Below are 9,956 nucleotides of genomic sequence, written 5' to 3'. Positions count from 1 at the left end.
GGTGAGGAGCCAGAGACTTAACTCTCAGCTGAGGGTGGAAAGACATGGGCTGGGAAAGAATGTCGTCCTGAGGCTTCTCCACTTCATGTGTGGTGAGAGAGACAGGCAGAGGAGGAAGACAGCTGTGAACTTCATGGGAAGGGACAGGAGCCGAAGGACAGTAGGGTAGACTGCCCTAGTATGTCTCTAGATCTGGCCTTGAACCGGCTGCCACCCTCCCTCACAGCCATCAGGTGAGCTCATTAATCAGCTCAACACCCATTCTTGCTTCAGCTCCCTGTACCCACCCTATTCCCCGAGCTCCATCCAAAGATCTCTCCCAAGGTTCTGTCTGGAGACCTCTCTTTGCTCTGGCCCATCTCCGCGCCCTCCCTTCTCAACTCAAAGCTACCACAGCTCCACACCCACCGCATCCCCTAGCCAGAGGGAGGCGCTTTCTAGAATGTTGCTCTCAGCTGGTGGTGGTGGCATCTCCAGAACAGACTCCCCAGGGCAAGTTCAAAGAGGCCGACATTCCCCATGATTCCAGCTTGGTGCTGAGACTGAGACTCGGTGCTCCTTGAAGGACTGGTGGACCGAGCCGTCTTCACCTCAGTGTGCCCGCAGGGCCACCTGGCCGTCCACGAGAAAATTAAACGGTATTTTGGAAGCTGGCTGGGCTGTGGTCATCTCCCAGACTCTTCGCGCCCCCTACTGGCCAGGAGGGAACCTGCACTCAGGACAAAGTTGGCCGACCGGATGGAGAGCAGTCCTGATCCAGGGCTGATGGCAAGGCTGTCTGGCCTCACTCGGGGAGGCAGTTCGGTCCACCCGCGTCTGCGGCATTGACCCTGAGCTCATATGCATGGCTAGGCCTACGGCAGGACCCCGCGAGGCCCCACGGGGCGTGCTTAGAGTTTCTCATCCAGCTCTAAGCCATCGTTCTCCCAGGTGCCTCCGTGCATGGTGGCAGGGCTGCCCCGGGGGGTTCTGTTCAGGTAGTTCTGGATGGCCGAGGCGCAGTCCAACCGCTCCATGGAGGTCATGAGGTAGTGAAGCTCCTGCAGGCTGCCATTCTGTTCCTCAAACAGCTCCAGGATGGCCGCAGCGGGGCTGCGCTGGCAGGACAAGAACCTGTCTCCAAGGGACCGGGCCAGTGAGAGGAAAGCAGGGAAGCTCGAGAGCATTACCAGCCCCACCCTGCACCACACCCCTGTGCTCTGCTCCCCTTGTGCCTCAGGTTCCTCTTACTAAGGTGAAATCTTGCACAAGACAGACTCTGAAATGTCCAACTGTTTGACATTGTGACAACGTTGTCCTAGTTAGCTTTGTTGTCAACTGGACACCAGCTACAGTCATCCAGTCATCCTGAGGAGGAAACTTCAGCTGAGAAAATGCCCCCAGATTGCTCATAGGCAAGTCTTTGGGGGCATTTCTTGATTAATGATTGATATGAGAGGGTCCAGCCCACTATGGGTGATGCCATCCCTGGGCAGATGGTCCTGGGTGGTACAATAAAGAGGCTTGGGCAAGCCATGGGGGCAAGGCAGTGAGCAGCATCTCCATGGCCTCTGCATCAGTTCCTGCCCTCCTGCCCTCCTGCCCTCCTGCCCTCCTGCCCCCAGGTTCCTGTCTTGAGTTCCTGCCCTGACTTTCCTTCAGGATGGACTGTCATGAATAAGCAAAGAACCCTTCCCTACCCAAGTTGCTTTAGGCTGTGGTGGGGTTTTGGTTTGGTTTGGTTTTTTGAGACAGGGTTTCTCTGTGTAGTTTTGGTGCCTGTCCTGGAACTTTGCTCTGTAGACCAGGCTGGCCTCGAACTCAGAGATCCGCCTAGCTCTGTCTCCCGAGCACTGGGATTAAAGGCATGTGCCACCACCGCCCAGCTTGGCCATGGCGTTTTATTACAGCAGTAGAAAAACAAACCGAGACAGGCGTTACCTACAAATTTCACACTTGAGGACCATGCAATTTAAAAAAAAAAAGAAAGAAAGAAAATTCCATGCTTTGAGTATGCTTATGATTTTATGTTGTATCACATTCCTAGTTCCTATGATGACCCTCTATTGTTCAGGAACCTTCTAGAGTCTCTTTTGCAATCTACAGCTCCTGACTGCCTCACTCCTCCACCACCTTGTGATGCCCTTTTTCTCTGACTTGTCACTGTGCGTATCCTGTCCCCTGCACCTCAGCTGCTCCCCACAACTGGAGTGACTTCCCACAGTCTCCTCTCTGATGCCCTTTCTGACTCTCGGTTGGTTCTGCGGCCCTCTGGCTGTACTCAGCTATCCTAGCTTCAGCTGTTGAGTCTCTTTTCAGTGTTCCATAATCCTGAATGCACACAAGAGGACACACGGAAAGCTTGCTGTTATTCTCACATTCCCAAAAGCCCTTGCTATATATCATTTGTGCTCCTAGGATGTGAAAACATATTTCACTCTTGTGTCCCAGTGCTTAGTGGCATGTAGACAGGCACTTGACAATTGCCTAAATCAGTTCTGCTTCCACGGTCCGGCTCTAGCTCATCCCTGACGAGGGCCTCCAAGCCTGGACTCTAGGACCTGCACAGAACCGTTCTTCTGCCAACCCCTTTGTGAGCTCCTTGGCAGGAGCCCCGGCTGCGTTACCACCGTGATTGCTAACACTTATGCGCTAACAAGCGGCAGGCTTCCAGCTATATGTTGTACACACATCATCCTATAATCTGCTTTTCGTGCCTTGGGCCACAGTGTGGTGAGCGCTCACTAGTACCAGTGACTCGTATCATTCCCTGTGAAATATTTATTGCACACCTACTATGAGACAGACAGACAGCCTACAACAGATCTCAGGCTGAAAGAATGGGCTTGGAGTCCTGGGGAGAGAGCAAGGTATTCTAAATTCTGCTGAGGCACTGGTGCCCCTCTCTTCAACTGTGACACCGTCACTGCTTTTTTTTTCACGGACAAAATTCATATAACAGACACACAGGGGTGTGAACTTGAAGCTGACTTCCAGAGAGAACACACAAAGGCTTCCACTCTCTGCCTACCCAAGGAATGACCTGGAACCATGAGCTTGGCCAGGCTCAGACACAAGAGGTGGGGGTGGGGAGGTGGGGGGGGGTGTTACACCACCGCCCCAAGCAACCCCTGAGACTTTCTTCAACAGTTGGAATCCTAATGCCTGCCCCCATTTTCTTCAGTCCTTGACTTGAACAATAATTAAAATAAAACTGTCTCTGGTATAAAGAACTGAGACTCTGGGGACAACCCGGAGACAAGTCACTTTCCCCAGTCCCTGAGAGACAGAGCCGGTCCCATAACCGGTCTAGCCATCTTCCAGCCTTTGTCTCATGACTAAACTGTAAGTCAGTGACAGCCTCTCTCCCACGTTTGACTAATCTGGAAGTAAATCTATTTTTATCAATTCCATTTTCCAATTTCTTTGGAAACACAGGGAAGGCAGGTGGCCGTTTATGGACCCGAGTGTCTGGTGACAGTTACTCTGGAGGTTAAGGATGTAGAAAGAGTTGTCCTTCCAAAGGGACTCAGGTGGGGAGTTGCCTTCAGTAACTCTCAAGTCACCTTGTCTGTGGCCCAGTTCCCAGGATGTCCTGAAGTCCCCCAGCCCAGGCCACCTTGGATTTCCACTACAGCTCTCCTGTTGCTTACCGGATTTTCATGCCACAGAGCCCCAGGTGGGAGGCCAGTCTGCGCCAGTCATTCCCAGTGATGCTGTTGGGCTCCAATAACATCTGCAGCTGCTCAAAGAGCTCTGGAGGCAGCCTGAGGCAGGGAACACGGTGTAAACCAAAGGAAGGCCAGAAACCAAAGGCTGGCTGACAGCTCAGTCTGTGGCCACACAATCATGAGGTCCTGAGTTCAATAACCAGCACCCACATAAAGAAGCCAGTGTGGTGGCATGCATGTGTGACCCTAGAGGGAGACAGGCAGATTCCTGGGACTTGCTGGCCATCTAGAGCTCCAAGGTTCCAATGAGAGACTTTATCTCAAAAATAGGATGATGGCTTCTGAGGAACAGTACCCAAGGTTCACCGCTGACCTCCTGTGCATGCACACATGTGCTTGCACACACTCATATGCATGAACACACACACACATGCACACGCACACACAAAGAGACTGGGTCATTCTCCAGTGTCTTTACCTGCTGGGGGTGCTGAGGCAGGATTGACAAACAGCCCCAGACAACAGCCAAACCACCTTCACCTCACCTATTGCACGGGGGTGTCTGAGAGACAGGAGGCGGTGCTGCCCAGGACTCTTCCTCTGACGCCTGGAATCTGAGGATCTCCATGTACTTGGTTTCTAAGCCCTGGATCACCAACAGGGACAGGGAACACACGCAGGGGTCATGAGAAACTCCTCCCCAAGGGGCCCCACTGTATTCCTTGTGACTCCACCTTCTACCTGTCGCAGGCCTGTCACCAGAAGATACAGCCCCCACCCCACCCAGTACCATGGACCCTCTGCCTCCAGACTCCAGAACCCCACAGTCAGCCTTAGATTTGCCCCTAAGAATGATAAAAACCACACAGGGTGCATCCTAAGCTAGCAGAAGGCACCAGCAAGACACAGGACACCACCCAATAACCCAGACAGTGACCTCCAACTGCCCTCCCCAAATGACAGTGTGTGCTGCCTGCCCCCTTCCATCCTGCGAGATGCCCCCTTACATCTTGCGAGATTCCCCCTTCCTGCAAGATGCTACTTTGGTTTTCCAAAGACTCTCAAATCTGACATGTTTGTCTCTTTCCTGTGGCTGTGGGAGGGAGGGAGAGATAGCTAACCCTTTCCACTTGTTCAAGACCGGCTTCCTAGTCATCCCCATTGAAGATAGATGGGGACAGTCACCTTGGAGGAGGCCAGGTCTTCCAGATGCCCTAGCTGTCCTGAGCTGGGAGAAAGAGATAATGTAGATTTGAATCGTTTAACTTTCTGATGCATCCATCTATCCATCCATAAAAAGGGTGCAGGGATGGAGGATAACTTGGGGCCAGCCAGTCTAAGTCCCCTAAAGATCTGGCATGGTAGTTCATGGCAAATGCTCTCTTTAGAACTTTGTTTTGTAATCAGATCCCTGATCACTGTGAACTGGACCCAGCTCCCTGGCCCAGACTTTCCTCAGGTCTTGCCCTCCCTCTATGCCTCTGCACAACTCACATCCTGGAAGGTATGCATGGTGACAATGATCTCATTGGTCAATGATGAGCAGTCTTTATTCTCATTGGCTACAAAGAGAAGCAAAATGGGTGAGCCAGGAAAGGACTCAGGGAGGAGCAGAGGATGGGGCTGTAGAATAGGGTGGCTGGGAGGGAGAGCAGGAAGTGTGCAGGGCTTACCTGCCTTTCTCCGGAAGCAGAAGGAACGGAAGGGACACTTTCCATGCCAGATATGAAGATGGGGAACCAGCTGGCGACTACTGTCATCCACGTTTTCCCAGCCTGGAGAGAGGACAGAAGCGGAAGTCCTTAGAGTGCAAGGCCTTCTGCAAGTGGTTCAGAGGTTGTGGAGAGGCGTCAGGATGGCAAAAGAGTCTCAAGCCAATGGAGACACAGGAGCTTGAGTGGGCACCTCAAACTGGCCTGGTTTCTATGCTTGTGTTTCTGTAACACACACACACACACACACACACACACACACACACACACAAACAGAGAGAGAGAGAGAGAGAGAGAGAGAGAGAGAGAGAGAGAGAGAGAGCCCTTCATCAGCCTCCTTTCCTCTACCCCCACCTCTTAAAGCAGGTGTATTCCCCATTAATGTTTCTGTCCACAACCCACAACCACACAGACGATTCCAGAAATACTGTCAGTGCCCTAGCCTTAAGAAGGGGCCTGGCAGGCAGATAAACGCAGAACACAATTCCCAATCTGAGGTTCCTCTCGCTTCCAGCCTCCCACCTCTCATCCTTCCATTCCAGGATGGCTGGCAGGGGCCGAGTGGGAGACAGAGGAACATGAACAAAGCCAGAAGGTCCTCTCAAGGCTGCTGGGAACCCAGGTCCAAGAAATAACTTGGGGTTTCTGGATTTCCTGGAAGGCCAGCAAGGAGCCCTGAACCCTCCTTCTCATGGAGCTTTCTGTCCTCCACCCTCCGGGGCCCACCTCACCCTCAGAGATATACTGGAGCTTCAGGCACTGGTCTGCTCTGGCCCCAGTGAAGTCGAAGAGCTGGCAGGGCCCACGCATGCGTCCGCCATGGGGCTGTTCATTGGTGATAGCCCACTGCAGGGCGCAGGGGTATTGTTCAGGAAATAGACACGCAGCTGCAGGTGGGTCTGCCCCGGCACCAGTGGGGAGCAGAACACTGCCAACTGCAGCCACTTGCGGGCTGTCTGGCCCAGGGGTGCCTCCAGAACACAGGTGTAGAGGCTGTGGAGGAGATGGCGACAGACACCCATGCATAAGCACCAAAAAGGCAGGATCCCGAGGTGCCTACCACCAGTCCCTGTCACTACGGGGTCTCTAAGTGGGTGAGGAGAGCACTCCAAATAGGCAAAGGAGGAGGACCCGCGTAAGAGACGGAGTGCCTTAAAGAAAGGGCCAGGAAGTGAATGGGCCGTGATGCCTGTGATGTTAACACTGTCAACTGGACAGGATCTGAATCACCATGGACACAAATCTCTGGGCCACATTACTGAAGTGGGAAGACCCACCCTGGACAGGGGTTATGGGGGTCTGGACTGAGGGAAAGACAAATGCAGCAACAGCCGTCTCTTTCTCCACTGCTTGACTGAAGAGCAGTATGACCAGCTGCCTTCAAGCGCCTGCCTCTGTGACTAACTGTACCCTTGAAATGTGAGCCCAAGTGGTCCCTTCCTCTGTCAGCGCCTGTCACAGCAGTGAGAAAGTGACTAAAATGGTGGACTGCTACCTGCTGGAGAGGCGCCGCCAGTGTGTATTACCTGGCAGCGGAGGATAATCACCGGGTCCCCAAGATTTGAAGGGGGTCCTGCACATGGTCCTCCTGGGGTCAGTGGATGACAAGAAAACTGGGAAGCAGAGGACCTAAGACCCTAAGGGATGGAGAACAGGCATGACGGGAGCCCTTCCTGAAGAGTTCAGAGGCAGTGCTGGAGTACAGCACAGGGTAGAGGGAGGCAGCTAGAAAAGATGGATGTGGAGATGGGACACACTCACTGCAAGTGTGTCCAAACTTTTGACACCGGGGCACAAAGATTCATCCACAGTCACACTCAAGAACCATGCAATTAAGTTACAAAAAAAAAAATCTCAATATATTTTAAGCAAGTCTACAGCTGTGTGTTGGTCCTTGTTCTTGGCTATTTGGGCCATGTGGGGCCTGTGGACTGTGGGTTGGACATGGCTGCTAGACAAAGGGATGAGCTGAACCAGCTGCCTTCAGACAGGCAGAGACATCAACGTCTCAGATGGGGTTCCAATGACAGAAGGGAATACCGTGGGCATTAGAACAGCAGGCCCAGAGAGGCACACAAAGGTCCTAACAGACTGTCAAAGGATCCTAGATGAATAATGGGGCAGGCAGTTCTAACACAAAGATGAGGAGCTAGACAGAGGGAAAAGACAGTGCCAGAGAGAGGCACGGAGCAGGAGGACAGGCCAAGGTCGAGGCCTACCTGAAGTGAGAGAGCAGGATACGACACTCATCCCGGGAGGTATAAGCACCCGGCCGACCCAGAGGCCTCCAGTGCTTGGCATCCAACAGGGAAGTGTTGCTGCTGTAGGCACAGGCCTGACTGGCCTGCTGGGCACAGTGCTTGAATGTGAGGGTGCAAGGCTTCAGGAAAGAGACCCCATGAGGGCCACATGCCACCACAGGACTCACTAGTGCCTGTCTGTGAGACAATGATGGGCCATCTGTCAGGTCCCACACCAGAACCAAGGACACTCGCTCCTGGCGACCCACCGCCACAGCACCTGGAAAGACAAAGGGCTGAGATTAGTCTAGCAAGTAGGGATGTTCTGCCCCAGGCAGAGTGGGCAGGGAATCTGAGCCCAAAGCTCAGGACCCAAGATGCCCAGCAGAACACTGAGAGGCCTTATGGAATGAGGAAGGCCACCGTGAGCTGACTTAGGGTTCAGTTCTAAAGCAGTCCCCCATTTCCTTCCAGAGCCACAGCCACTTGTATGGGGATTTGTGTGACTTTACACACGACAGTCTTCCTTCCTTTGTTAGGAAATTTTGACAGCAGGCTGTCTTAGAGCAAGGCATTTTACTTCACCTGCAGAGAAGCTATCCCAAAAGATGTGTGTCTTTGGAGAATCCAACTTTGGAATCCAAAAAAGCTAAACTATAAATACAGTTTTCCAAATTCCAAAGTTATCTGTGGGCGGAGCTAAAACAGGGTAGGTACCCTCCCTTGCTGCCTGAAAAACTCCGCCAAGAAGGATGCCGGGAGTGGTTACCTGGTGGGATGAGCAGAGAAATGCCCGTGTTGTGCAGCATCAGGCATCCGCCGCGGTGATCCACCTCTCGAGCAGAATACACCAGTAGTTTGTGCATCAGCTGGCGTGTGATGGTCTGGCCCCGGGTGGGCGTGTGGCAGTTCCTGGTAGAATGCAGCCACCTCTGGCAGTGTGGAGGGTGCGCTCTGCCGTGGGAGCTCACACTCTGGTGACGGAGTGGGCGGGGACACTCTTTCCTCCTGGTCATCTGGCTTCTGGCAGGCCCCTGGCAGCCACCGAGAACAGTGCCGAAGGCACTGAACCAGAAGGAAAGCGCTGGCCACAGGGATCCCCACCAAGAGGAGAAATTGGAAAGGGTGGACAGAACTCTCCTGGGGGCTCATCGGCCTGGTCACTCCTGCACCCCTGCACCAGCCAAGGCCAAGGGCCTGGGGGGAAAGTGGGTAGAGACAGAAGGGCTAAGCTAAGTTTTTAATTTGTAGAGGCTGAGGCTTCGATCACCTACAGGGACGCTTCCCACTTTTTCCCCTTCCCCCTGCAGGCGCACACACACACACACACACACACACACACACAAGAACCCTCCTGAGCTAGGAATGGTGGCACACATCTATAAGTCCAACCCTTGTGAGGCAGGAAGATTTGAAGTTCAAGGCTAACCTGAGCTACAAACGGAGACATTGTCTCAAAAATAAAGAGCTTCCCACAGTCCTTCACAACCTATTACAGCTAAGTGAATACAAGTGCATAAAGAACTTGTATTCTGAGTAGAGGACGTGAGTTCAAAGCCATGTCGATCACCGCACACGTTAGGATTGTCATAGGCTTGATTCACCTCAGTATCCTCCTCTGTCCAAATATCTTCTCTTGAGTCAGTAGAGATACACACCTGCAATCCTAGCACTCAGGAAGGTCCTGAACTGGAAGCCATCTTGGGAGACATAGCATCTCAAAAACAAAATTTATCTTTATGAGCACTCATAAAAAAAAAAAAAAAAATCTGTAAGGGAAAAAAAAAAGCCTCTCCAATCTCATTGATATAAAATCCATGTATAGGCTGAGGCAGAGTGCTCTAATGCACAGGGCCCTGGGTTTGAGTGTGAGTAACAAGTGAAGAAAGTATACTGTTTGCGAGCAGCGAGCGAGAGCGAGAGAGAGAGAGAGAGAGAGAGAGAGAGAATGTAAATTATAGAAGTGTCTTCAATAGTGGTATGTCATAAAAACACAAGCCAATTATGTAATTTGACATATTTTATTGGTCACATTACAAAGTAATAGTGGGGCTGGAGAAATAGATGGCTCAATGATTAAATGTGTCTACTGCTCTTGCAGATCAGAGATTCAGACCCCAGCATCCATGTTGGGTGTCTCACATCTGCCTGTCACTCCTGCTCCATGGGATGCAGCGCCCTCTTCTGGCTTCTGTGGGAACCCACCACAGGCATACACTCACACAGACATACACATACGTACCCATAAGGAATACCAAAATAAATATTTTAAAATAATAATATTTGTATTTAATCCAACACATTTGAAATATTATTTTGGCAGGCAGTGGGTATGAACTCATTAGGGAACTATT

The 9,956-nt window shown here is 52.1% G+C and overlaps 1 protein-coding gene across 1 annotated transcript; it reads right to left on the bottom strand.

Annotated features, from left to right (window-relative positions):
- Nucleotides 1-890: 890 nt before the first annotated feature.
- LOC118575385 (UNC5C-like protein) lies at nucleotides 891-8,795 on the bottom strand. The gene is given in 10 exon segments (XM_036175973.1): nucleotides 891-1,113; nucleotides 3,633-3,746; nucleotides 4,196-4,296; nucleotides 5,145-5,212; nucleotides 5,324-5,425; nucleotides 6,094-6,225; nucleotides 6,228-6,355; nucleotides 7,582-7,882; nucleotides 8,372-8,507; nucleotides 8,509-8,795. Coding segments are annotated over 10 exon segments (1,551 nt in total). The 5' UTR covers nucleotides 8,755-8,795.
- Between the last annotated feature and the right edge of the window lie 1,161 nt (nucleotides 8,796-9,956).

Source organism: Onychomys torridus, unplaced genomic scaffold, assembly GCF_903995425.1.
Source record: "Onychomys torridus unplaced genomic scaffold, mOncTor1.1, whole genome shotgun sequence".
NCBI classification, from domain to species: Eukaryota; Metazoa; Chordata; class Mammalia; order Rodentia; family Cricetidae; genus Onychomys; species Onychomys torridus.
Note: the sequence above shows the minus strand (reverse complement) of the source record. Positions and strands in the feature narration are given on the sequence as shown.